We start from the raw sequence: 27,855 nt of genomic DNA, 5'->3' as shown, positions 1-27,855 counted from the left end.
GTCATCAGAGAAATGCAAATTAAAGTAACAATGAGTAACACCTAAAAACCTATTAGAATGGTCAAAATCCAGAACACTGATAACACCAAATACTGACAAAGATGTGCAGCAACAGGAATTCCCATTCATTGTTCGCAGAAATGTAAAATGGTATAGCCACTTTGGGACAGACGGTCTGGAAGTTTCTTACAAAACTAAACATACTCTTACCATAGAATTGTGTTCCTTGGTTTTTACCCAAAGGAGATGAAAACTGTATCCATGCAAAATCTGGCTCATGGATGTTTATAGCAGTTTTCTTCACAACTGCCACAACTTGGAAGCAACCAAGATGTCCTTCAGTAGGTGAGTGGATAAACTGTGCGATGTCTAGACAATGGAATATTATTCAATGGTATAAGGCCGTGGTCAGCAAACTGTGGCTCGTGAGCCACATGCGGCTCTTTGGCCCCTTGAGTGTGGCTCTTCCACAAAATACCACGGCCTGGGCGAGTCTATTTTGAAGAAGTGGCATTAGAAGAAGTTTAAGTTTAAAAAATTTGGCTCTCAAAAGAAATTTCAATTGTTGTACTGTTGATATTTGGCTCTGTTGACTAATGAGTTTGCCGACCACTGGTATAAGGAAATAGGCTATTAAGCCATGAAAAGATATGGAGGAAATTTAAATGTATCCTATATAATAAAAGCCTAATATGCAAATTGTCCCCTCGGGCGGTCTTTCGACCAGGAGACTGGGAGTTTGACTCCTCGCTATGATGTGTGCTGACTACCAGAGGGCGGCGCAGAACATGGTGGGCATCGGTGACACCCTGCGACCTCTCGCTGGCTACCTGGGGGCGGGGGTGAAGAGAATGGCGGCACGGTAAGAATGCAGGATATCCACCGAGCTCACTTTCACTCCCCCTGCTACCATCCCCTGGGACGCCAGGGCTCGCGCCTCTTCTGGGTGAGCTAGGCCACAGCCACCAGGACCGCAGGGGCCTGTCTGCCTCCCCGTGGGTTCATGTAGGAGCTGGTCTGCAAGGCCAGCCGAGAGAGAGCGTGCTGCCCGCCTGGCTTCCATGTGGCACTGCTAGGCAGCCCAGAGGCCCATGCTGTACCTTGGCCTGTGGTGTCCGGCCGTGCTCACTGCATCTCTGCGTGGGGACTTGGGCGCTGTGACTCGGGCAGAGGGGGGCGCATGCCTGGGGGCCCAGGTGCTGCCCAGGGCCCAGAGGTCAGCTGGGACCTGCCCTTCCATGCCAGACGCTCACGCTTCGATCACTGGCCAGACCTAGGGACCACACCTGTGAACGAATTTCATGCACCGGGCCTCTAGTATTACTATAAGACTATCTGAAAAGGCTCTATACTGCATGATTCCAACTATATTACATTCTGAAAGAGTCAAAACTATGGAGACAGGAAAAGAATAAGGTATAGTCATATGCCACATAATGACTTTTGGTCAAAGATGGACTGCATATATGATGGTGGTCCCACAAGATAATGAAACTGAGAAATTTCTATTGCCTAATGACATCATAGCCATACATCATAGAGCAACGCATCACATGTTTGTGGTGATGCTGATGTAAAAAACCTATTGCACTGCCAGCTGTATGAAAGTAGAGCACACATAATTACAGGAGTAGGCTATACCATCTAGGTTTGTGTAAGTACACTCTAAGACAGTGATGGGCAACCTTTTGAGCTTGGTGTGTCAAACTTCGCCAAAAAACTGAGCATAACTCGGGTAGTGTGTCACTTTGAGGAAAAAACATTATTTCGCAAATGTTTCATCCTCAGGAGCAGCAAATGTTTCATCCTCGGCATGCGGCCGCCTCAGCGTGTCATCAGAAATGGCTACACGTGTCAGTGCTGACACGCGTGTCATAGGTTCGCCATCACTGCTCTAAGATATTTGCACAATGACTAAATTGCCTAATGATGCAATTCTCCAGAATGTATCCCCATTATTAAGCAGCACATGACTATATAAAACAGAATTAACAATGTCAATGGTAAAAATTTAAGTGACTCATGATCTTGCCCAGAGTATATGTTGTTAGTTTGGCTCAAATAAACTCTTGTAAAAATTGAAAAAGTAAAAAATAAAAAAATTCAGTTGACTTTGAATTCAGGTGCATGCTAAAAATGAGAAAAACTACTGTACCCATCTTAACTCCTTACCTCTTGACTTTGTCATAGTTCTCTTGACGGTAGTCACCTTGCTGAATTAACTGTTTTGTGTCTGCTAATTCTAAAGTCAAACGTTGACATCTATTTTGAAGCTCAGAGTAGTTTCTTCGATCTTCCTCATAAGTCTATAAACCAAAACAATAATAAAACATTTCAAACTAAACACAGTTGACCAAATTCTATACTGAATTCTTCTGTTAAGCTGTGAATGTCCTTGTAATTTAAAAAATCCTTAATTTTCCTACTTAGTAATTTTTCTCTACTCAAAGACAGGTAATCTTAAACTCACAGAGTAGTTTGTAAGTCCATCTGTTTAAAACTTCAGCTCTATTTTTTTTTTTTAATAGCACACCTATGTCTTGGAATAGTACATGCAATGACTATAAATGTTAAGTGACATCTTTCAAAATTTACCAAGTTACTATTAGATTTTTTAGACAAGGAAATGAATAAAACAGAGCCCCTTCAAGTTCACAATTTAGAGATGAAGAGCCACATGAATATAAAATATCTACAATGAAATATTGTTCCTGAAGAGATTAACATGCAGTTTCAGTGGCGGTATTTAGCAAAAAAAGGAATTTTGTGGCACTTGTAATAAACTTCTCCCCTAATCTTCCCTCCACTCACCAGACCAGCAGAAATGAACTGTAGAGCTATGGGAGAAAGGTGGAAGTAAAAACCTTAAAACCATAAGCTGGCCCTGCTTGCTATGAGCCTCATTTCTCATGTTCACACTTCATCTTTCAACTCTAATGAAGATCTGAAGTTCTCTCAATGTACCAAGCTCCTTCTAATGTGTTGTCAATGCCTGAATAGCTGCACAGTACTTGAATATTTGCCTCCTACAGAACACCTATCTCACTGTACCATCAAATTAGCATTCTATATACCTCACCAGAATGTAAACATCTTAAGGGTAGAAACTGAGCCTCTATCTGGATCTCTATCATTATACACAATACTTGGTATACAGTAAAAGTGAAATAAATGCTTCTGAACAAATTAATTAAGAATTAAATGAATATGGAAATGGGAGAAGCATGACACAGGGACAGAGTTCCTACTTATTTTCCCCCTTTGAACTTACAAGGTTTTGCAAGCCACCGTCAACTCTACCCCAGAATCTGTTATGTTAAACACAACTTGTCCAAAGTCATTTCTTAAGTAGCTGACCAGCTAAGTGTGGTCACATTCATTCCTCAAATACTGTCTGAGTTGTTTTTATGCAAATGGTGCTGGGCGAGACACTGTAGATACAAAGATGAGTAAGACACTGTGTCTTTTTTAAAGTATTTATACATAATTTTAAAATGTCATAACTGCCCCCCCCCAAAGAAAATAAAATGTCATCCCCCAAATTTCTATTGAAGGGTTGTTTGAAAATGTAATTATGGGAAAACTATATTCAATGTGTTTTGCTTGGTGTAGTATTAGGATCTTCTCCTATACTGATGTTCCCCATGAGAATGGAAATTTACTATGGTATCTATCTAATAGGATAATATGCAAATTGGTCGGGACGCCGTCACGTAACAACTGATCAGCAGGTGCCTCCCTTGGTACATTTCCATCAGAGCTCTTGGTTGATCAAGTACATTGTCAATGAGTAGTATTTTCCAAGGAATCTTTCTTTTCTAAGCTGCGAGGCCCGGGGTACGTAGGATAGGATACGACAGGAGGGGATAAGAAAGGAGAGGGAGAGGCCTGCATGCAGACAGGCCGAGAGGAGAAATGGAAATACAAAAAGGGAACAAGAAAAAGACACAGGAATATAAAAGGGAAGGAAATTCGGGGCTGAATGCAGGAGGAGATGGCGATCGCAGGGCGGGGGGGGGCTGTGGGTCCCAGGACAGAGGGAGGGGTGGACAGTCCAAGGCCTTCCGAGCGGAGGCACTCCTGCTTCGCGGCAGCAGCACCCGGGCCACGCAGGCCTTGGCCACTCTCGCTGGGCCCGGCGTCCTGCGATGGGAGGGATCTGTGTAGCATAGTTGGGGCAGAGTTGGACACTAAGGCAGGTACCCCTTTAATCCCCGAGGTCTGGACCCCAAAGACACTGGCCAGGGTTGGGTTGGTGGCATGTTAAGTGTACTTTGTTGACTAGAAGTTGGGGCATCCTGGGCAGGGAATGGGAAGAGGACGGCGGCAGGGAGGCCAGGGAAGGGGGGGCGGGTGAAGGCCTGGCCAGGGCTGGGCCCTGGACTGGAGGTTAATGCCCCCAGAACGGAAGCTTTAATATCAAAGTGCACTCAGGTGGGGCTGGAAGCAGGTCCCAGAGAGGAAAGGGGAAAGTTTAAAAGAGAAACCAGTGAACACGGCGGGGGAGGGGGAAGGGGGTAATAATAGGGAAGCAGGTCCCAGAGAGGAAAGGGGAAAGTTTAAAAGAGAAACCAGTGAACACGGCGGGGGAGGGGGAAGGGGGTAATAATAGGGAAGGAGGGAGGGAGGCAGGGTTCCAGCTCACAAGGGAAAGGCGAATGGGAGGGGAGGGTGGAGGAGTAAGAAGGAGACAGACACTGGGAATGAAGGAAGAGAAGGGAGGAGGGAGGGAGGGAGAGGGCTGCGGGAGGTTCAAAGGGAGGGAGGGAAAGAAAGCAGGAAAAGGAAGGATGCTGAAATCTGGTGAGGCCAGGAAAATAGTTAATTAAAAAGGAGAAACAGAATGTGAGAGTGAGGGGAGTTTAAAAGGAGGAATTAGTAAGAAAATTAAGTACAGGGTGATTTTTTTAAAAAATGTAGTCAGACATCCCCTGAGGGCTCCTGGACTGTGAAAGGTGCAGGGTTGGCTGAGGACTCCCTCCCCCACCGGCATGCACAAATTTTGTGCACCGGGCCTCTAGTCCTATCTAATAAAAGAGTAATATGCAAATTGACCATCACTCCAACACACAAGATGGCTGCCCCCGTGTGGACACAAGATGGCCAGCAGGGGAGGGCAATTGGGAGGGACCAGGCCTGCAAGGGAGGGCAGTTGTGGGCGATCAGGCCAGCAGGGGAGGGCAGTTGGAAGGGACCAGGCCTGCAAGGGAGGGCAGTTGGAGGCGATCAAGCCTGCAGAGGAGGGCAGTTAGGGGTGACCAGGCCAGCAGAGGAGGGAAGTTGGGGGCAACCGGGCCTGCAGGGAAGGGCAGTTGGGGGGGACCCAGGCCTGCAGGGGAGAGCAGTTGGGGGGGACCAGGCCTGCAGGGGAGGGCAGTTAGGGGTGACCAGGCCTGCAGGGGAGGGCAAACAGGCTGGCAGGGGAGCAGTTAGGCATCAATCAGGCTGGCAGGGGAGTGGTTAGGGGGTGATCAGGCTGGCAGGCAGAAGTGGTTAGGGGCAATCAGGAAGGCAGGCAGGCAAGCAGTTGGGAGCCAGCAGTCCTGGATTGTGAGAGGGATATCCGACTGCCCGTTTAGGCCCGATCCTCCCGGGATCGGGCCTAAACGGGTAGTCGGACATCCCTCGAGGGGTTCCAGATTGGAGAGGGTGCAGGCTGGGCTGAGGGACACACCAACCCTGTGCACAAATTTTGTGCACTGGGCCTCTAGTCCATATAATAAAAGCCTAAGCAACCATTACGGTGGAATGACTGGTTGCTATGATGCGCACTGACCACCAGGTGGCAGATGCTCAACACAGGAGCTGTCCCCTGGTGGTCAGTATGCTCCCACAGCAGGAGCACTGCTCAGCCAGAAGCCAGGCTCACAGCTGGCGAGCGCAGTGGTGGTGGTGGCAGAAGCCTCTCCTACCTCCGTGGCAGCACTAAGGAGCAGCGAGCCGAGCACTAAGGAGCAGCTAGGAGGCAGGCGGTAAGGAGCAAGGTGTCCTGGACTGCGAGATGGATCCCAGACTGCGAGAGGGTGCAGGATGAGCTGAAGGGACTTCCCCTCCCCCAGTGCACTAGGCCTCTAGTTTATTATAGGATCACAGCTAAGGATACTCCATCATCATCATCATCATCTCAAGAAACCATTTTCTTTCTCATCCATGAGAAGCAATACCTCATGAGATAGCAGCAATTCAGTCACATCTTTAGGCTTTACTTCTAATTTTAGTGCTCTTGCTATTTCCACCACATCTGCAATTACTTCCTCCACTGAAGTCTTCCTCCACAAAGTCATCCCTTAGGGTTGGAATAAGCTTCTTCCAAACTCCTGTTATTGTTTGATATTTTAACCTCTTCCTATGAATCACAAATGTTCTTTAAAAAAAAAAAAAATATAATATATATATATACACACACACACACACACATATATATATATATACATACACATATATATACATATACATGCATATATACATATATGTGTATATATATATACATATATATGTGTATATATTTATATATTGATTTCAGAGAGGAAGGGACAGGGAGAGAGAGATACAAGCATCCATGATGAGAGAGAATCTTTGATCAGTTGCCTCCTGCATGCCCCACCCTGGGGATTGAGCCAACAACCCGGGAATATGCTCTAACCAGGAATCAAACCATGACCTTCTGGTTCATAGGTCAGCGCTCAACTACTGAGCCACACTGGCCGGGCATGAATGTTCTTAATGACATCTAGAATAATGAATCCTTCCCAGGCTTAAAATTTACTTTGCCCAGATCTATCACAAGAATCAATATCTATGGCACTTATAGCCTTAAGAAATGTATATCTTAAATAAAATGAGGCTTGAAAATCGAAATTCCTCCTAGTTCCATGGGCTGCAGAATGAATGTTGTGCTCACAGACATGAAAACAACATTGATCTAGTTGTACATTTCCATCAGAGCTCTTGGTTGATCAAGTACATTGTCAATGAGTAGTGATATTTTCCAAGGAATCTTTCTTTTCTAAGCAATAGGTGTCAATCATGGGCTTACAACACTAGTGAACCATGTTGTAGACAGATATGCTATTATCCAGGCTTTGTTTTTCCATTTGTAGAGCATATGTAGAGTAGATTTAACATAATTCTTAAGGGCTCTAGGATTTCTGGAATGGTAAATAAGAACTGGCTTCAACTTAAAGTCACCAGCTGCATTAGCCCCTAACAAAAGAGTCAGCCTTTGCTTTGTAACTTTGAAGCCAGGCACTGACTTCTCTATAACTATGAAAATCCTAGATGGCATCTTCTTCCAATATAATGCTGTTCCTCCTACACTGAAAATCTGTTGTTTAGCACAGCCACCTTCGTTAATTATCTTAGCTATATCTTCTGGATATCTTGCTGCAGCTTCTACATCAGCACTGGCTGATTTACCCTGTACTTTTATTATAGAGATGGCTTTTTTTCTTAAACCTCATGAACTAGCCTCTTCTAGCTTCAAACACTTTCTTCTGCAGCTTCCTCACCCCTCTCAGCCTTTCATACTGAAGAGAGTTAGGGCCTTGCTCTGGATTAGGCTTTGGCTTAAGGGAATGTTGTGGCTGGTTTGATCTTCTAAACTTTATACATGTCTGTGATAAGGCTGTTTCGCTTTCTTATCATTCATATGTTCAGTGAGTGGCACTTTTAATTTCCTTCAAGAACTTTTCCTTTGCATTTACAACTTGACTGTTTGATGCAAGAGGTCTAGCTTTTGACCTAGCTTTCTTGGCCTATGACATGGTTTCCTGACTAAATTTAATCATTTCCAGCTTTTGTTTTAAAGTAAGAGACATGAGACTGTTTGTTTCCTTGAAAATTTAGAGGCCGTTGTAGGATTATTAATTGGCCTAATTTCAATATTGTTGTGTCAGGGAATAGGAGAGAGGCAAGGGAGAGACAGAGAGAAAGAAGTGAGAGACAGATGTGAGAGAGAGAGAGAGAGAGAGAGAGAGAGAGAGAGAGAGAGAGAGAGAGAGAGAGAGAGAGAGAGAGAGAGAGAGAGAGAGAAACAAGTTGGTGAAGCAGCCAGAACATACATGTTTATCTGTTAAGTTTACTGTCTTATATGGGAGTGGCTCATGGCACCCAAAACAATTACACCAGTAACATCAAAAAGCACTGATCACAGATAACCATAAGAAATATCATAATGAAAAAGTCTGAAATATTGTGAGACTTACCAAAATATGACAGACACAAAGTGAGCAAATGCTATTGGGAAAATGGCGCCAATAGACTTGCTCGATGCGGGGTTGCCACAAACCAATTTATGAAAAACACAGTATCTACGAAGCACACAGCAAAGAACAATAAAGTGAAGGATTCTGTATTAAAAACAATTTTGAAGCCCTTAGCGCTTACAGAACTACTCCTTACCCTACTGCTCCACACATTTATACTACCCACTTGGTTTCTAAAGACATATGATTTTTCCATTCCTTGAAAGCAAACTCTTCCCACTATAAATAATTATAACAAACAAAACAGAATGAGTACAGATATAAAAATGTTTGTAGGTTTGTGGTAGGCAATTGTGGGAGTTTCATCTGAGGATTTCTATTTTCTCTATGAAATGGAATACTACCAAAATCATCGTCTGAGTGAGAAAGTGGTGAATGCTTAAAATAACCTGTGAGAAATAAGAGGACTAGAAAAAAAATTTTTTTCAGCACAATTTTGTGGGCCCATTTGAAGTTGGTTACAATAAACTTACAGTGCATGTTACTATCTAACTGATTCTCTCTAGTAGTGCTTAGTCAGAAAAATGAAGAATAAGGTTTTATCAGGCAGGGTTTGATAAAAACACATCTGGGGAGAAATTAGAGAACACTGGTAAGAGAAAGGTTTAAGACTAATAACATGATGAAGAGGGATGTAAATAAATTTAGGAAGAGACTGGTAAATAAATCACATGGACTGTTTCTATTCTGTTAACTATAAATTGGAAGCAGATGACTGAGAAACATGGATATATTGAAAGTAATATGTTTAATGATCAACCTGAATAGATAACTTCAGAAGTAAATCAGTCTGGGTGACAAGGAACAGACTGTGGGCCAGGAGACTAAGTGCTGAAGTAGAGAAGAGGCAATCACTAAATTTGAGAAAATCAATAAAATGCATGGCCAAGGTTGTGGATGAGTCATAGAAGTAACCAAGGCAGGAGTAAGATGAAAAGGAAGACTTAAATCTAGAGCAAGGCTTCCACTTTAAATAAAGAAGAATGTCCCAGTGGTCTGCAAATGAGTAAAGTTATAAGGTAGGGTATCTAGAGGACATGAATGCCAAGAAATAGGGGTTTTCTAAGTGTGCAAGTGCCAAGATCTAAAATGTAAAGATCTAAGAGGACATCAGAATCTGGTCCTGAAATATAAGGGATATAAAATCCTGGTCCAGAGAGCAACTCTTCAGGAGGTATGACTACACACACACACTATACATACATGTTTTCTTTAAATATGAACACCATATAACCAAACATAAGCAGGCACTCAGTTTAGGAAGGAATATATATTCTACCAACACTTTCTTTTAGAACTTATTAGGTAAAAAAAATTCTCCTTAAATAAAATTACTACTTTTATATTTTGAAAAAAATCTACTATTAGCAACTATAATAGATTAAAGCATAACATTGGAAAATAAAAAAGTAGCATCTTTCTTCAAAATAAACTAAATCCAATGATTGTGGAGAATTTTGAGGTTAAGGCTAAAGAGAGGAGAAAAGGCTATTTTTCTATTATCCCTATGCATTCTTTCCTGTCTTAAACTCAACATCAACTTCTATGAAAAGACTCCAAGCCCCAAATCTGAATTAGATGTCTGTCTTATAGAGTAATATGCAGATTTACCATCATTCCAACACACAAGATGGCTGCCCCCATGTGGTCAAACATCCTGCCCCCATGTGGACACAAGATGGCCACCACAAGATGGCCAGCAGGGGAGGGCAGTTGTGGGCGATCAGGCCAGCAGGGGAGGGCAGTTGGGAGGGACCAGGCCTGCAAGGGAGGGCAGTTGGGGGCGATCAAGCTTGCAGGGGAGGGAAGTTAGGGGTGACCAGGCCAGCAGAGGAGGGAAGTTGGGGGTGACCAGGCCTGCAGGGAAGGGCAGTTGGGGGACCCAGGCCTGCAGGGGAGAGCAGTTGGGGGGGACCAGGCCTGCAGGGAAGGGCAGTTAGGGGTGATCAGGACTGCAGGGGAGGACAGTTAGGGGTGACCAGGCCAGCATAGGAGGGAAGTTAGGGGCAAACAGGCTGGCAGGGGAGCAGTTAGGCATCAATCAGGCTGGCAGGGGAGTGGTTAGGGGGTGATCAGGCTGGCAGGCAGAAGTGGTTAGGGGCAATCAGGAAGGCAGGCAAGCAAGCAGTTGGGAGCCAGCAGTCCTGGATTGTGAGAGGGATCCCAGACTGGAGAGGGTGCAGGCTGGGCTGAGGGACACCGCCCCCCTGCACGAATTTCATGCACTGGGCCTCTAGTCTATAATAACGAAAGAGTAATATGCTAATTAGACCAGACATCCTTTCAGATGACCTTCTGGACAAAGCCAGGGCTTTGAGGGAAGTCTGGGTCCTGGGTGCCTACTGGTGGCCGGAGGGAAGCTTAGGTCCCAGGTGCCAGAGGGAAGCTGGTGCTGGCAGCCGAGGGAAGGAAGGCCTATTTTTGCATGGATTTTGTGTATCGGGCCTCTAGTATATTTATATGCAGAAAATTTTTGAATATTTCAAGAAAGACAGCATAAAAGGAACTTCCATGGGGGTGGAAGTTAACTTGATGGGGGTGGTGGTTAACTGGGCGTATTCACTTTGTGAAAATTCAATTAAGATTTCTTCTGTATGTAACAAACATTTTTACAGCAGTGAAATAAGTTCTGCAAGGAGGCTTGTATTTGTCCTGGAGAGGAGGACATGTGAGAGTCACATATCAAAGGGGAAAGGGAGCAGGAAGGTAGGAGTGAATAGGTCCTCACTTTTTTTACTTGTTATGTCTCTACTGTTTGACTGTTTGGCTGACACAAAATATTGAAAATTTTATATTATAGTGTTTTGGTTAAATTATCAACTATTAGACCTTTCATATTTATAATGAGACTAGAGGCCCGGTGCATGAAAATCGTGCACAGGTAGGGTCCCTAGGCCTGGCTGGCGATCAGGGCCGATCTGTGGGACAACTGGCGGGGCGATCGGGAGGCCTCCACTGGCATCTGCCTTGGCTGGCCTGGGGCCTGCAGGCTGGGGGCAGCTCCTGCATTGAGCGTCTGCCCCCTGGTGGTCAGTGTGTGTCATAGTGACTGGTCGTTCCACTGGTCGTTCCGCATTTCCATTGATTTGCATATTAGGCTTTTATTATATAGGATGCCTTTCTGTCCCAAACCTGTGGTTTCTAAACATCAGCAGCTAAGCATTTTAGATTTATAGTATTTCAGAGGTAAAAGATACCCTGGAGATAATCTACTACCATCTTCTTATTTCCAAAATAAGAACATTAAGGCCTAGAAGAGTTAAATGATTTGTCCAGAATTCCAGAGCTAGCAGAAATAGAACTAGAATCTAGTTTTTCGTGAGTTCATGCATAGTTTTTTCTTTTCTTAATTTCAAGTTCCTATTTATTGAGGAATCTGTTCTGTGGAAACTATAAAACTATTGACTAGAAGTAATGTTGTTATTATTTACTGCTCAAATCCAGGGTGTTAGAAAACTTTAGTTGCAAATTGTATGGGTTCAAATATGGTACATGCATAAATCATACTAATTTTGGACTCCTTTTAAAACAATTACTACAAATATTCCTTAAATACATATTTAAAAATCATTTGGCAAAATAACATCAAAGCTAAATGTTTTCTACAAAATGTAAAACATTATTCAAAGATGCAATTATATAGGCTCATTTTAAACAATTAGCTGTGTAAACCAAAAGGCACTTACTTTAGATATAATACATTTCTTTAAATCTTTTGTCTCACCCTATGTAAATTGAAAAGAGAGTGGTAACTTATGTGTCAAAATAAATCTTTGATAAATGAAGTGATCTCCTGCCTGTGGGGTGATAGAAACAGCTAAGGCAATTGCAAACGAGATATAGTGACATTTACCTTAAGATCAATGATTCAAATCAGAATTAGTTTACAGTGGTTAGCAGTTTAGTAAATGAGAAGAAATGGTTTGATTAACTATTTTGGGAAAGTGAGAATTCACTCCTTAGAATTCTCACAAGTTGGGCAGGATAAAAAAGAAACTTCAGAAAACAGCTAACATTCCTTGAAATATAAAAACCTGAATAACAAGTATGTATCATTAATGAAATATATAATTTTCATACCAAAAGAATTAACTGGATTACTCACATATTACTACGTAAGATGAGACTCAAGGTAATCTTGCAGAATTTTTCTCAATAAATGTAACTATGTTTCTAAACAAGGAAGTTATCTTGAACAAAACATTCTTTTTGCTTCCTAGTTACCAAAGTTCTCATAAGAGAAAATTATTTCACCATTTCCTCATGAAACTTAATAGCTTTATTAAGTACAGACTCATCAATGCCCTCTTTATATAGTATTAATTTTTTTAAAAATGAAAGAAGCATGATGAAATGAATCTACAATACTACACAACTGCACATAATTTAACTACATGTACTGGTTCAAAATTGTGACTTGTTATAAAGAGATCTCATAATTAGGAAGTAAAAATATAGCACTTATGAAAACACTAAGTATCATACACAAGCACATGTACATTATACAGCTCAAAATATGCTAGAGACTCTTATTGACACTTATAACCAAACTCTAAACTTGAAGTAAAAGATAAACCCTATTTTTCAATGTTAGTATCTAGCTATCATTTCCAAATAACTAAAGATGAGGGAATAAATTATGAAAGAGGATCTCAGAAATCCACTAACATTGGCATTTCAGGAAGACTGACTTCTTTTTCAAAGGTCAAAAATCACCTTCTTGCCCTACCTGGTTTGGCTCAGTGGATAGAGCGTACACCTGTGGACTCAGTGGATAGAGCGTACACCTGTGGTCCTAGGTTCGATTCCAGTCAAGGGCACATGCCATGGCTCTGGGCTCGATCCCCTGGTAGGGGGCCTGCAGGAGGCAGCCAATCAATGACTCTCTCTCATCATTGATGTTTCTATCTCTCCCTCTCCCTTCCTCTCTGAAATCAATAAAAATATATTTTAAAAAATCACATTCTATTGAATTTTTAAAACAGTTTCACCTACTATCTGCCATGAACCAGCAGGTTATATGAACAAAAGCAGAACTAACTGTACTTGGGCTTTTTGTTAGGTATAATTATAAATTCAATGTAATAATTGAGATGCCTTTAATCTGAAGAGTACATGTTACGCCAGAAAGGTTTCAGTTTTTATAATACTTTCTCCCAGTTATAAGTCTACTGAATTGTATTAGTTTGGTTTAGAAAGTTGATATGAAATTTGGGCTCTAAATTAAAATAAGGTAACCTAATGTAATACTTTGGCCTCTAGGTAAAAAGTGGCAAGATTTTCTGAGTAGCTGAAAGCAGTTGAAGAAATAGGTGGATACATGCTGCCACCGTGTGGTGAAAGAGAACAAATGAGGGTCATTTTGGAAAAAGCTAATCCAGAAAAAGTGGCAAATTTGTTTTCCTAATCCCTAGTATCAAAACTCAGAGACCCAGTTAACAAGATCTTAGTTTCTCTTAGTAAACCATTACGGAATTGTGATAGTGGAGCAAATAAAATGGAATGAACAATGCTAAGTCACTTAAAATAGAGTCAGGAGGCTACTAAGGAGTGATGCCCACGTTCTGCTCAAAACATCCTGGAGCCATAAACATCCTGGAACAACTGCTCCATGGACACACATGGACTCTACTTCCTTCCTTGTAGTTTTCACCTTCTCCATTTGCATATTGGGATTAACCAATCCCTGTTAACATAACCAGCAATCCTTCATTTGTAAGAAAGAGTTACCTTTTGCGATTTTGCCTTTATAAACCCTGCCTGTCTTTGTTCTCCCAGAGTAGTTGGTACCTAGGTTCTGGGATTGAAATCCTTTTATTCAGAAAATGCTTCTGACTCTGTATGACAGCCTAAACTTTTTTTTCGGTTTACAGTTGTGATTATCAGGTAATTTTTCAGGCAACTTTATTTGTTGGCTATTGTGCCCTCTTTTAAGTTTCTATTAATTTATACTTGTTCTATGAAATAGTAGTAGTACCTTCTTATATTTGTCTTGAGTTTATCCTCTTGCAAGTCAATCCTTACCTTATCTGTACTGTAATGTTTATGAATTTCAATTGCTTTTTTCCAGTTGTTGTTTTTTTTCCTTTTTTCCTTTGCAGGTATCACCTTTCACCATACTATGTGATATGCTTATTTACACTGTTTCCCTGCACTCCTTTTAAAATATAAACTCATCGTCTTGTTCACTGATGTATCCCAAGCAGTTAGAACAATGCTTGCCACACAGATGTATAATAACTATTTAATGAATGATTTTCATTCTCATAATAAATGACCATGTGAGGCAGGTGTTATATATTATCACCCCAATTTTACAGATGGAGAAGTTTTAAGGTTTGGGGCAGAGGAGAGTAGAGAAGACTAAGTTTTTTTTTTTTTTTAATCTAAGTTCATCATGCCATTGTCAAGTTGCAGCAATGAAACTTGAACGAATATCTTTGAATTCTCCAAATATTATAGCAGTAATTTAATAAACCATTAAAAAACCCAACACAACGTATAATTAAGCTAAAATTATTTTAGTATTAAATATTAATATTTATTGTTCATTATACTATATAATAAAGAGGTAATATGCAAATTGACCATCACTCCAACACACAAGATGGCTGTCCCCATGTGGACACAAGATGGCAACCACAAAATGGCCAGCAGGGGAGGGCAGTTGTGGATGATCAGGCCAGCAGGGGAGGGCAGTTAGGGGTGACCAGGCCAGCAGGAGAGGGTAGTTGGGGGAAATCGGGCCAGCAGGGGAGGACAGTTGGGGGCGACCAGGCCAGCAGGGGAGGGCAGTTGGGAGGGACCAGGCCTGCAGGAGAAGGCAGTTAGGGGTGACCAGGTGAGCAGGGGAGGGCAGTGGGGGGATCGGGCAGGCAGGGGAGCAGTTAGGTGTCGATCAAGCTGGGAGGGGAGTGGTTAGGGGTGATCAGGCTGGCAGGCAGAAGTGGTTAGGGGCAATCAGGTAGGCAGGCAGGCCGGCAGGCCAGCAGGAAAGCGGTTGGGAGCCAGTAGTCCTGGATTGTGAGCCTAAACGGGCAGTCAGACATCCCTCTAAGGGTCCCAGATTGGAGAGGGTGCAGGCTGGGCTGAGGAACACACACACACACACACACACACACACACACACACACACCCTGTACATGAATTTTGTGCACTGGGCCTCTAGTCTATAATGAAAAACTGAGAATAAAATGAGTTTACAACAAAAGGTTCAACCATGATTAGAGGTCAATATCATGGACTTATCTTGTCAATCATTAAGATGACTACTTCTTAATGATTTAACTTCCTCCCACCATTTATGAAGAATCACAACAGTCAGCATCCCCATGTCCTATTTTTCTATCATTGACTTTTACATTTCTGTCATAAATCTTGAGGAATTCCTTATAGAAAAACTTGTTGCCTCTTGTCACCAGTGGTCAAAATCATACAAACCTCTGTCAGTTGTTTCAGTTGGCTTTTGTTTTCAGTTAATTCTTCTGATAGGTAATTCTTTTTCACTTGTAGTTCAGAGATTTCCTTCTTTAATGGATCCATTAGTTCATAGAACCGAATCTTTATAAAAAATTAAATAAGCAGGTTTTAAACCCAATATGAAATTAAAATGTGCTAATTTACAGTACTTTCAATCATTAGTAATAAAAGTAAAATATTAAGGTCATAAAAGAAAAGTGTTAAGGAGTTTCAGATTAAGAGCCTATATAAAAAATTTTATTTGTACAAAACTAAAATAAGACAGTTGTTAATTGACCTGACTACTAATACTTGAAATCTCAATGTTCAATTCAGTTCTAATCTTATGTTACTACTTACTCCTCGTCTCCTATCACTCCTCACTCTACACCAAGCATGTCAAACTCAAAGGCTAACACAGGCCAAATAAATGAGGCATGTGGCCCACAGGCCAGTTTGACATGCTTGCTCTACACCAGCAGTTGCCAACCTTTCGGACCTCACAGACCACCAGTGGTCCGCAGACTACCGGTTGGCGACTGCTGCTACACTACATGCTTGTTATTTCCTGAACACATCAAGTATTCAAAACTTTTGCTCTTGCTGTTTCCTCTGACAAAAAAGTTTTGTTTCCCCCACATATAAATGCAAGACTCATGCTTTCTCTCCATTCGGGGCTCTGATCAAATGTCACCCTATCAATAAAGCTCTCCCTGGTTCCCCCAACGTGATTTCAAATAGTATGCCCACCTGGCAGCCGTCCCTAATCTTCACTCTTGCTCTTTTCTCTACAGCATATATGACAAACATACCAAATATTTTACTTTTAATTTATTGCCTGTGTTGCTCCACTAACATGTAAGTTCCATGAGGGCAGACATATTTGTCTGCTTTGGACACTGCTCTATCTCCAATGCCTAAATATATGATAAGCCCACATCTAGGTTCTTAGTAAAGCTCTACATACTGCTACCATTGCAATATAAGGGATAATCACAATGAATCTGAAGGTATCTTACAGATCACTACTTCCATTCAGTTCAGACCTCTCTTCCCACTCATAATTCTCTTAGGGGAATTTGCCTGACATCAATTATGAATAAAGCCTCAAGAACAGCACTTAAGATATTTGTTTTGGACAGTACTCGTTGGGCAGAAACATTATATTTGTTTCAATAAAAAGCTGGAGAAAAAAGTAATATATTTTGTAGGAAATCATTAATCTAGAAGCCTTATCCAAATGAGAACCAAGAGTAGCAATCACCACTAGAGCAAAATAATAGGTAATATTTTATTGTTTACTATGTTCTAAGGACTAAGCTAAGCATCTTACATAGGTAATCACAGTTAATCTCCATAATTACCTCAATAGAAAAACATTATTATAATTAACCCTTTTATAAATGAAAAAATTCAAGCCTATTACAGTGAAATGACATCTATCTATCTATCTATCTATCTATCTATCTATCTATCTATCTATCTATCTTTCTATCATCTATCATAAACCAGCAGTTCTCAATGTGTAGTCTGGGGACTGCTGCCCTTTCCCCACCACTCTGAGACCCTTTTGGGGAATTTATAAGATCAAATCTATTTTCCTAGTAATACTAACATTTTTTGCCTGTTTTGCTCTCATTCTCATGCTTGTTCAATGGCATCTGCCAGTGGCTACATGATGTGTGAAGATATCAACGTCCTTAAGCCAAACGTGTGCTTAAATAGTCTTGTTTTAAAATGTCTCCTTTAATTTCTAATATGGTAAATAGTAACAGATATAGCCCACATAAAAAAAAGCTCATTGGTGTACTCAGTAACTTTTAGAGTATAAAGGGATGCTGACACCAAGACATTGAGACTATTGCTATAGATCAATCCGTGTAGATTTGTGTAACCAACGCTGCAGTCAAAATCCTGAATTAGATCCACAAAGATCTCCCTCATTCAACCCCTTTATAATCATATGAACTCCCCTCTTCTCTACTATCCCTAACCCCCACAACCACTTATAACTGTTATGTCTATAATTTTTCATGCTGAGAATGTTACAAACCACCAGTTTATGATAAAATAATTCATTTCTATAGATTATGCAGCCATTAACTTCAGAGCTCTACTTATTGCTTGCCTTTGGAGATCAATGATCAAGACCCTTGAAAATTTGGTGATCTGAAATGAACACCATTCACCATCTTCAGATCAGGGCCATAAAATAATTGGGTACTTCAGAAGTTATGGCTAACATAAATGGCAAATGTTAACCTGAAAATACGTGCAGTTTTTTTTTTTTAAATGATTTAAGATACTTACAGATACATATTCAGGAATAGAGAGCTGATCTTCAGGAAAACTTTTTAGTTTCATATATTGTTCTTCTGTCAATTCAAAGTCACGCAGGTTTCGACGAATATCTCCAGCTTTCTCTCTTAGCTGACGGTTTGTCTCTTCTAGTTGTTTCTGTCTCAATAAAATAGTTTCCATTTCTTGTTTCATCAGTTCTTGATATTTTCTGTTAAGAGATAATTTGTGGCAAGCTTAAAAAACTTCTGAAGATTTACTTTTTATAGTGACATAAGATTAGAAAATGAGAAGCTCAAATAGTATATTTGGCTCTAGCTAGAATATTATTTACTTAATCAGTTAAACATAAAATGACAATTCTATATCAATTACTAAATGTGCACCCACATTGCCAAGAGGAGATGGAGTGGAGAGAGGTATATGGAGGATACTAGTAAATGGTGATGGACAGAGACTTGACTTGGAATGGTGAACACACAATACAGCATACAGATAATGTGTTGTAGAATTGTGCACCTGAAACCCGTATAATTTTGTTAACCAGAGTCACCCTAAGACATTCAATAAAAAGGATAAAAAATGTGTAGTCACATAAATGATTAAATAGAGAATTAATATTCTAATTTCAGCCCTGGCCAGTATGGCTCAGTTAGTTAGTGTCATCCCATGCACAGAATTCGGATCAGTTTACTGCTAAACCTTACGTTGTTAACATCTCAGGAAATTGTGCTGTAAATATTTTTGTGGGTTTTTTTTTCCTTTTGCTCTTGTTGCTGGCAAAATGGATGATTAGCACAATTGATTAACAATAAAGAGGCCATCAAGAGTGCAATGTTGTGAAATTTCTTTCACAAATGACCACAGGCAACTGAAGAGGTAGAAAAATTGTTGTTGATGAACAAAAAGCAGTTAGCTAGTGATAGCATTTCAGAGGCAGTGACATATGAACAAGCAAAGATGCTGCATGCTGACCTGAAAGACACTCCTGAAACAAGTGCTGAAAGTGATTCATTTAAGGCTTCTAGCAGGTGGTTTGATAAATTTAAGAAGTGTTTACAGATTAAACAGTACATTAGACATATACTGTGTATAAAAAAGGTTAAAACAGGGAAACATTTGGGGTCTGGAATGAATTCATTCAATTTACATGATTTCTGGGGGGGGGGGGACAATGGTAAGATATGTACACATATAATTCCTTAATAAAAAAATTTTTTTTTTAAATTTACATGATTTCTAATGGGAAGAAATGATTCCATTTTGAATTGTTTCTTGAACAGTTTTCCAAAATGAATTAAGTTTGAGAACTTAGGTTCTAAAGTAATTTTCATTTCTCTTTGTCCAGGTACTAAAAGGTATACCTCTTTAAGATGGTAACACAGAACCACCATAAGGTAGTAATTCAAATATTATGAGGTAATGAAAACAGTAATCTGAACGTAATCATCATTCTCAAAGAATACATGTAGTAGACACTGCTACTGTTAGTTGCCTACCCAAAGATTTTGAGCAGGAAGGGACCATCTCTGATTTATTTCCCTCCCTAATACATTACTCCCATCAACTTCAAATATGCTGTTATTTCTGTCTTAAAACAAATGAACAAACAAAACCCACAACTTTTGACCTCATTTCAATGCCCTCTATGTTTGCTCCCTCATGGAAAAAAAACTTCTCAAAAGTTGTATATGCTCATTGCCTATGATGCTTTTCTTTTTTCTTTTCTTGACATACTAAAATCACAGATTATTTTATTAAGTTCATATTTTGGAAAAATTCAAAACTACATTTTATACTACTTTCCATTTTAAACATAAAATTATAATTTGCTCATAACACCAGGCCTCTGGTTATTATTTTTCATACTATATTTTTAAAAAATATTTTTATTAAAAAATATTTTTCCCATTGATTTCAGAGAGAGGAAAGGATAAGGAGAAATAGAAACAACAATGATGAGAGGATCATTCATCGGCTGCCTCCTCCATGCCCCACATTGGGGATCGAGCCCGCAACCCGGGTATGTGCCCTGACCGGGAATTGAACTGTGACCTCCTGGTTTACAGGTCAATGCTCAACCACTGAGCCACGCTGACTGGGCTGTATTTTTTCTTTTAAAAAAATATTTTTTAATTTTTCAATTACAGTTGACATAAAATTCTATATTAGTTTCAGGTGTACAACAGTGATTAGACATTTGTATAACTTATGGAGTGATCATCCTGATAAGCCTAGTAGCCAACTTACACCATACATGCTTATTACAATACTAGGGGCCCAGTGCACAAAATTCATGCACAGGTAGGGTCCCTAGGCCTGGCCAGCAATCAGGGCCGACCGGGGCCTTCCGGCTGCTGGCTGGGGCCTTCCTTCCCCCGCTGCTGGCTACTGGCTGGGGCCTTCCTTCATTCCACGCCGTCCCCTGGTGGTCAAAACACGTCATAGTGAGCGATCAAACTCCAGGTCTCCCAGTTGAACTCCCAAGGGGACACTTTGCATATTAGCCTTTTATATATATAGAGTATTGACTATATTCCCTACGTGGTACTTTACATCCTCATGACTGTTTTTATATCAGCGTGGGGGGGTGGTCCCACTGGGGGCAGGGCCAGCCTGGGCGAGGGGCCACGGGCGGTTTGCAGGCTGGCCATACCCCCAGCTTTGTGAGGAAGGACGTCCAGAATGATGTCTGGAAGACATCCGGTCTATCTGGTCCAATTAGCATATTACTCTTTTATTAGTATAGATTATTGACTATATTCCCTACGTGGTATTTGACCTCCCCATGACTGTTTTTATAACTGGCAATTTTCACATCTTAATCCCTTCCCCCTTTTCACCCATCTACACCAATTGGCTGTGAGGACCAGATGTGTCTACAGTGGAAGAAGAGCTGTGCAGAAGACACCTCTATGGAGCAGGACTTGCTTCAGTGGGGCTTTGGTGCTCACTGAGTCTGCCCCTTGAGTGTGTTGCCTATGGATGTGTAAAGTTATAATCTGGTATGGTCTGAAATTGCCCACCAGGTGCACTGGTTCTGGGGCCTCCTGGGAGGTGCAAAGTCAGCCACTACCTGGGGCCACAGTGCAGGAGCCACAGAGTGATTTGCAGATGGCTGTTACTTGTACTGGGCTTGGAAGCACCCAGGCAAGACCAAGCTGTCTTGGGCCTCTTATTGATAGGTATGGGGCATGCTGACGCCAGCCACAGTTTATTTGAGAGATTTTAGAAAAGTCTGAAGAAGCCTGAGCCAGGACATTTTGAATTGTTTCTTGAACAGTTTTTCAAACAATGGGAGGGATTGACATTCATATGGAAAAGCTACTGCAAACAGCTTGGGTGGGGCTGCAAATTGGATGGGGTGGGGTCTCAGGGATCACCAGGGCAGAGCCAAACTCAGATATGGCTGCCCATCAGCTCTGTGACTGTGGAGGTCTCAGCATAGGAATAATGACTTCTGTGAGCACCCCTGTCTGGGAGAAAGCCACCCCTGAGTTCTTGCCCCGATGCCAGACAATCCAGTTCCTCCCATATGTCCCTGGATCCTCCTCAAGCTGTTGCCCTAGCATTGGAGCTCAGAGGGAGCTAGTTTGAGTAAGTCCATGTGCTGGCCCTTTAAGAGAACTGCCTGGGTCTCCAGCAGCCTCCGTGTCACTCAGCCACAATCCCTGCTGGATTTTACAGCCCGAAGTTACAGGGGCTTCTCTCCTCAGCACTAGAACCTGGACTGGAGATCTGGTGTGGGGCTTAGACCCCTTGTTCCTCACAGGAGGCTTCCGCAGCCTATATATCCCTCCTGATTAAAAACATGCCCCACGTAGGTGTTGGACCAGCCGCTCCGTGCCTCTGCTCCTCTACCAGTCTCAGTGTGCTTTCTTCTTTACTTCTTTAGTTGTAGGACTTCCATTCAGCCAGATTTCAGGTGGTTCTAAATGATGGTTCTTTGGTATTTTAGTTGTAATTTTGATGTGGCTGTGGGAGGCAGCAAGTACCCAAGTTTACCTACGCTGCTATCTTGGTCCTCCTCACCTTTTAGTTATGATGTGTATTGGTGTGGGCTGCTTTGGGTTCACCATGTTTGGGACTTTCTGTGCTTCCTGGAGTTATGTCTATTTACTTCACCAGGTTAGGGAAGTTTTCCATCATTATTTCTTCAAACAGGTTTTCAATTCTTTATTCTCTCTTTTTTCTGATACCCCTATGATGTGAATGTTGGTATGCTTGATGTTGTCCCATAGGCCCCTTAAATTATCCTAAATTTTTTGGATTCCTTTTTTCTTTCTGCTGTTTTGATTGGGTGTTTTCTGTTGCCTTATCTTCCAAATTGCTGATTTGATCCTTTGTTTCAGCTAATCTACTGTTGTTTCCCTCTCCTGTATTCTTCATTTCTGACCTGTTATTTTTAATGTTTTCTATCTCCTTTTTTTATGTTTCTTATCTCTTTGTTAAAGTTCTCACTCAGTTCATTGAGCATTCTTATAACCAGTGTTTTGAACTCTGCATCTGGTAGATTGCTTGTCTCCATTTTGTTTAGTTCTTTTTCTGGAGTTCTGTCTTGTTCTTTCATTTGGTAACATGTGTCTTTGTTTCCTTATTCTGGCTGCCTCCTTTTTTTTTTTTTTTTTAATGTATTAGGTAGAGCTGCTAAGTCTCTTGTCTTGGTTAGAGTGGCCTTATCTTATGTAGTAGGTGTCCTGTGGGAGCCAGATGCTCCTGGTGTGTCCCTTGTGTGGGTTGTATGTTCCCTCCTATTCTAGTTGAGCCTTGATTGATGTTGGCATGTCAATGGGAGGGATTGACCTTCAGGCTGATTGGCTGTAAGACTGGCTGTGACTATAGCAGAGGAGCTGTTATGCAGATGTTAACCCCATGGATTTGCCTTGGCGGGATTCTAGTGCCTGCTAAGTCTGCCCTTTGTGTGTGTTGTGTGGAGGTGGTTTACTGGTGTTCTTGTATGGTAAGATCTGAAGCTGGCCATGGGTGTGTTAGTTCTGGAGCCTTGTGGGAGTGCTCTGGTGCAAACCAATGTCAGCCCCTGCCTTTGCTCTGCCTTGGGCCACTTGGTATGAGCTACAAAGTGATCTAGAGATGCCGCTTGTGCTGGGCTTGGAGGTACTGGGAGAGGCTAAGATGTGAACTGAGACTAGAGCCTCTAGTGTCAGGTTTGCATGCACTTAGCAAGAGGCAGTCTCCAATGCTTTTCTTATTAAATCCATGCCAGTCAGGTTGTCAACCCCCTCCTTCACTCACACCAAAATTTCAATGTCACCAATGACATCTACATTGCTAATGGTCAATTTTCAGTTCTTTTCATCCCTAACCTAATGATAACACAATACAACTAATCCCTCTTTTCTACCCTTTCTTTCCTTAATTTCTTAATTTTTCTCCTATTTTACTGATGGTGTTTTCTCAGTCTTCTTGTTTGGTTTGTATTAATTCTGGAGTACCTGGTCCTTCCTTGGGGAATTAATCCAGTCTCATGACTAAAATACTGTCTATGTACAAATGACTCCCAGATTTTTATGTCCAGACCAGACTTTTCATACAATTCCAATGGATTTCTAATTAGATAATTCTAACTTAACATGTCCAAAATGAACTCCTGCTCTTCACTCACAAACTTATTCCACTGTTTTGTTTTTTATCATAACTGATAGCTACTCCATTCTTTCATTTACTGAGGCTAAAGATGTTGGCACAATCCTTGGCTCCACATTTTCTCTTAAATCCTATATCTAATCCATTAGGATATTATATCAGCTTTACCTTTAATATATTCAGAATCCATATACCTTTTTACTCTCATCAGTGATCAAGAGGATTATCGCAATAGCCTCCTAACTACACTCTCAGCATCATCCAATCTGATAAATTTCTAAAGAATTAGAATAGAAAACCTATTACTGAATGCAGTGGTTTTCAAAGTGTTACCCTGAACCAGCAGCATCACCTGGGAACTTAGCAGAAATGGAAATTTGCTGGATGCCAACCGCCAACCCAAATCAGAACCTGAGGATGGGACCCAACAATGTTTCCTAACAAGACTCCTGGATGGTTCTGATGCATGCTAAAGTTTGAGAGCCACTGATTTAACATGATAGTGGCTAATAATTAAGTCAGATAACTTTTTTAAATGTCAGCTAAAGAGTAAAATGTTATAAAGGGAAAAAACACCTAATTTACACATTTACCTCTAATTAAAATATAGAAATAAACATTCACCTTCAAACTTTTTACATAAATTCCAGATTTTTTAAAATATGGATGTATGTTTTTTGTATGTATGTGTGTAAATCATTATTTATAATTTCCTAGTTCAATTTCTTTATAGTGGCAAGAGACCTTAAAAGACACTTGGGGAGAAATGGAGAGGATACTTTTTATGGATTTGTTTAATTTTTGCCTCCCAATCTCTAAATATGTTTTGTTTACCCTTACTTTGGTGATTTTTTGTTAGTCACGCCTTTTTATTGAAACTTTCCAAAGAATTATAGTTTTTATAAGAAAGAAACAACTTTTTTTGTACTCATATTTGTTTATCTACCTAACAAAAAAGTAGCATGCTAATTAACCGTACCTTCGCGACGCCCACCAGCCAATCAGGAGTGAGTATGCAAATTAACCCAACAAAGATGGTGGGTTAATTTGCATACACAGGCACCAAGCAGCCAGGGGCGGGGCAGGACACTTGTGTCATCGCCATGGTGTTCTGCACCACCCCAGCTGCTCCGGGCCTCTGGGTAGCATGGAAAGGCAGAAAGGCAGCTCTGGGCTGGAGCGGAAAGGCTGCTCTGGTCAGAGTGAAGGCAGTGCCGGCAGCCAGGGGAAGGAAGGCCCATTCTTGCACAAATCTTCATGCATCAGGCCTCTAGTATAATTACAATTAAGTTACATAAGTATAATAAATACAACTGGCATAGGCATATCTGTGAGTAAACACAATGGATTCTTGATAAGTAGATAACTGAGCTGGAGAAAGTATGCAGGCAAAAAGAGACACTTTATGCCAGAAGAGTTCAAAGGGCCATGAAAATCAATCAGTGTGTTTTGCAGAGCAAATGAAAAAAGGTTCATCAAGACAGCAGGTTAAGTGGTGATTCGTTTAGAGAGCTCCAATTGTCACTTATGGTTCACTTACATTGGCGATGTTTGTTGAATAAATGTTGAATTTTGACTTTTTTTATTTTGTGGACTGTATCAAATAACCTACATTTTTGTTATCTAGATGTAGACCTGTTATCAAACTTGATTTAAAATTTCTCTATTTTAGCTTATAATCACATACATGAACAGGTAATGACATTACTTTTAACCACTAAGTAGGTATTGATGCATTTTAAAAACTTACTTGGCATCCTTCTGCTGAAATGTCAATTGGTTGTCTAATCTCAAAGTTAGTAGCTGCTTCTGGTGAAGTGCATCATTAAGTTTCTCTTCCAATTCTTCAATCTTAATAAAGAAGAAAAGGTAAATTATTTGGTAATCTTTCAAATTATTATTAAAAACACTTAAAAGAAATATGCTTTTAAATAGAGAGTGTTTTTGCAATAATTGTGTCCATAAACTGTAGTCTGTTCATACAAATTATTTTTAAACTGTGGTTTAAAACTGCTGCCATAAATGTTACTTTTTGCCAGGTGTCATTAAGACTATTTTTCCCCCTTAACCCACTCTGAATAGAAGCCTATTGACAACTGGGATTTTATGCTGATTTCTCACCCAGGTAATTATTTCCAAGTCAGACCCTTCATTTGTACTTTATATTCATACTAGTGACCCAGTATACGGATTCGTGCACATTAAAAGGGAATTAATTAGAAGAAATATTTTAACATCGCTATTCGCCCTTTCTCTGTAATAGAAGTGTCAGAAAGAAAATTAGTAAAATGTATATGAAAATAATATATAAATTGATTAATAAACAACAACATGATAGAACAGACATGATATAAAAACAAAAACATGATACAAAAACAACATTGATAAAAACAATGACTGCTAAATTGATTAAACTTATTCTAATATCTCCTTGTATACCACATTAAGAGTAAAAACACTTTCAGAGTGCTTGACTAATTTCGCTTGTGATGAAGTATTTACAACTTTAACGTCACATGCTCTTCGAACTCGAGAGAAAGCAACATATAACTGACCATGTCTGAAAACAGGTTCAGGTAGGAATATTCCTACTCTGTCTAGAGTTTGTCCTTGTGATTTATTAATAGTCATCACAAATGCTGGCATCACAGGAAACTGCCTCTGAATTAAACGGGAGGCCAGTGTCAGATGGGGACTGTTGTGCCAATAGTTGGTCTTCAATCATATTCTGTCGATGATGCCACTTTCTTTCAGCTTCAGAATGTTAATAAAAACAACCTAATTCACGATCAACAATGACAGATAAAAACACATGTGTGCAACTGGCACCAGTGAGAGGTTTACTAGGTGTACCGGTTAATAATGCGGATTTTGTAATCTAAGAAAACACAATAATTTCAAAAGAAACATCAAAAGTGCTTTATTTAAAGTAATGTCCATTGTTTGCTACACATTTCCCCCATCTTTCAGGTAATTTGTGGATACCATCCTAATAGAACTTTTCTTGTTTTGAAGCAAACCATTCAGAGGCCCAATTTTCCACTTCTTCCTATGTTTTGAAGTGCTGCTCAGAAAGTGCATGTGCCATTGATAGGAACAAGTGGCAATCTGAAGGAGCAGGTCTGGTGAATACGGCGGGTGGGTTAATACTTCCCAGGCAAGATCTTTTAACATTTTGAAGTGTGTGATGGTGCGTTATCATGAAGCAAAATTACTTAGCCGTGTGTTATGGCCCATTCTGGTGGTTTTACAATCAAAGCGTGGTTCAAGAGAGAGACAAAATGGCGGCGAAAGAGACAGACATGTCCCGAGCCTTGTCCCGGAGCAGATAGAATGAGCAGGTGAAACGAATAACATCCAACCCGAACTGGCGAAGGAGACTCAGCGGGTGAGACAGTTTGCAGCCAGGAAGGGCAAGGATCCTTGGAAAAATGTAAAATCAAGGATCTGGGCAGGAGAGTCTGCCAGACCTCTGAGCCGTGAGGGTCAGAGGGAATCTGCACAGCACCAAGCCGCGTCCCTGGGGTCAGGCACAGTGTCTGACTGTGGAAAGAAGGGCCAGAGGACTGCTGGACCACAGGGGATTCTAGAACTGGGTCCACAGTCACAAAAGGCTGAACCCAGAGGTTGAAGCCTGAAGGGCTGGCCAGACCGCGCAGCACCGGCAGGAGAGGAGCGCGCAGAGGCCAGAGGCCCAGTCTTTCCCCTCTCTGTGGCCTGAGCCTTCCTTCACTCAATCTAGTTCACAAGACCTTTCGAATACAGACACTTACCAGTGGCTGAGGTGAGGGAGAAGGTGCGGACTCTTGGAGTCTGGGGAGAGAAGGGGGTCTAGGAAAAGTGGCAGCGAGCCTGGCACTGAACCAGGGAACTGGGCAGCCATTTTGTCCTGAAGAGATAGCCCCTCCCTCCAGTTTCCAGGCAACCAATACAGCCACGCCCAGATCCCATCCTGAATGGTATTTTAAAAAAAAATCTAAATAGTCCCTGAGAGTCCAAAGGGACTGGCCTAAAGACAGTACAGAAGACTGGGATCTTAAGCCAGCCAAAGGAAGGACATTTCACTTTTTCATTTTTATTTTTTATTATTATTATTTTATCTTTTTCTTCTTTTTTTCTTTGTTTCCCTGTTTTTATTTGTTGCTTTATTTTCTATTTCTTTTTTTAAAAAAAACATATTTTATAGATTTTTTACAGAGAGGAAGAGAGAGGGAGAGAGAGTTAGAAACAT

At 41.0% G+C, this 27,855-nt stretch overlaps 1 protein-coding gene across 1 annotated transcript in view; it reads right to left on the bottom strand.

Moving 5' to 3' along the window:
• The window catches only part of PIBF1 (progesterone immunomodulatory binding factor 1), a 203,066-nt gene that overhangs the window by 163,702 nt on the left and 11,509 nt on the right, over positions 1–27,855 (bottom strand). The window contains exons 3-6 of the mRNA XM_054719848.1: positions 25,375–25,475; positions 18,033–18,231; positions 15,705–15,824; positions 2,173–2,306 (exon numbers count right to left, since the gene is read on the bottom strand). Coding sequence (XP_054575823.1) covers positions 2,173–2,306; positions 15,705–15,824; positions 18,033–18,231; positions 25,375–25,475 — 554 coding nt within the window. The remainder of the gene's footprint in view (positions 1–2,172; positions 2,307–15,704; positions 15,825–18,032; positions 18,232–25,374; positions 25,476–27,855) is intronic.

The sequence above is a fragment of the Eptesicus fuscus genome, chromosome 8 (genome assembly GCF_027574615.1).
Source record: "Eptesicus fuscus isolate TK198812 chromosome 8, DD_ASM_mEF_20220401, whole genome shotgun sequence".
NCBI lineage: Eukaryota > Metazoa > Chordata > Mammalia > Chiroptera > Vespertilionidae > Eptesicus > Eptesicus fuscus.
This window is presented reverse-complemented; position numbering and strand designations above follow the sequence as displayed.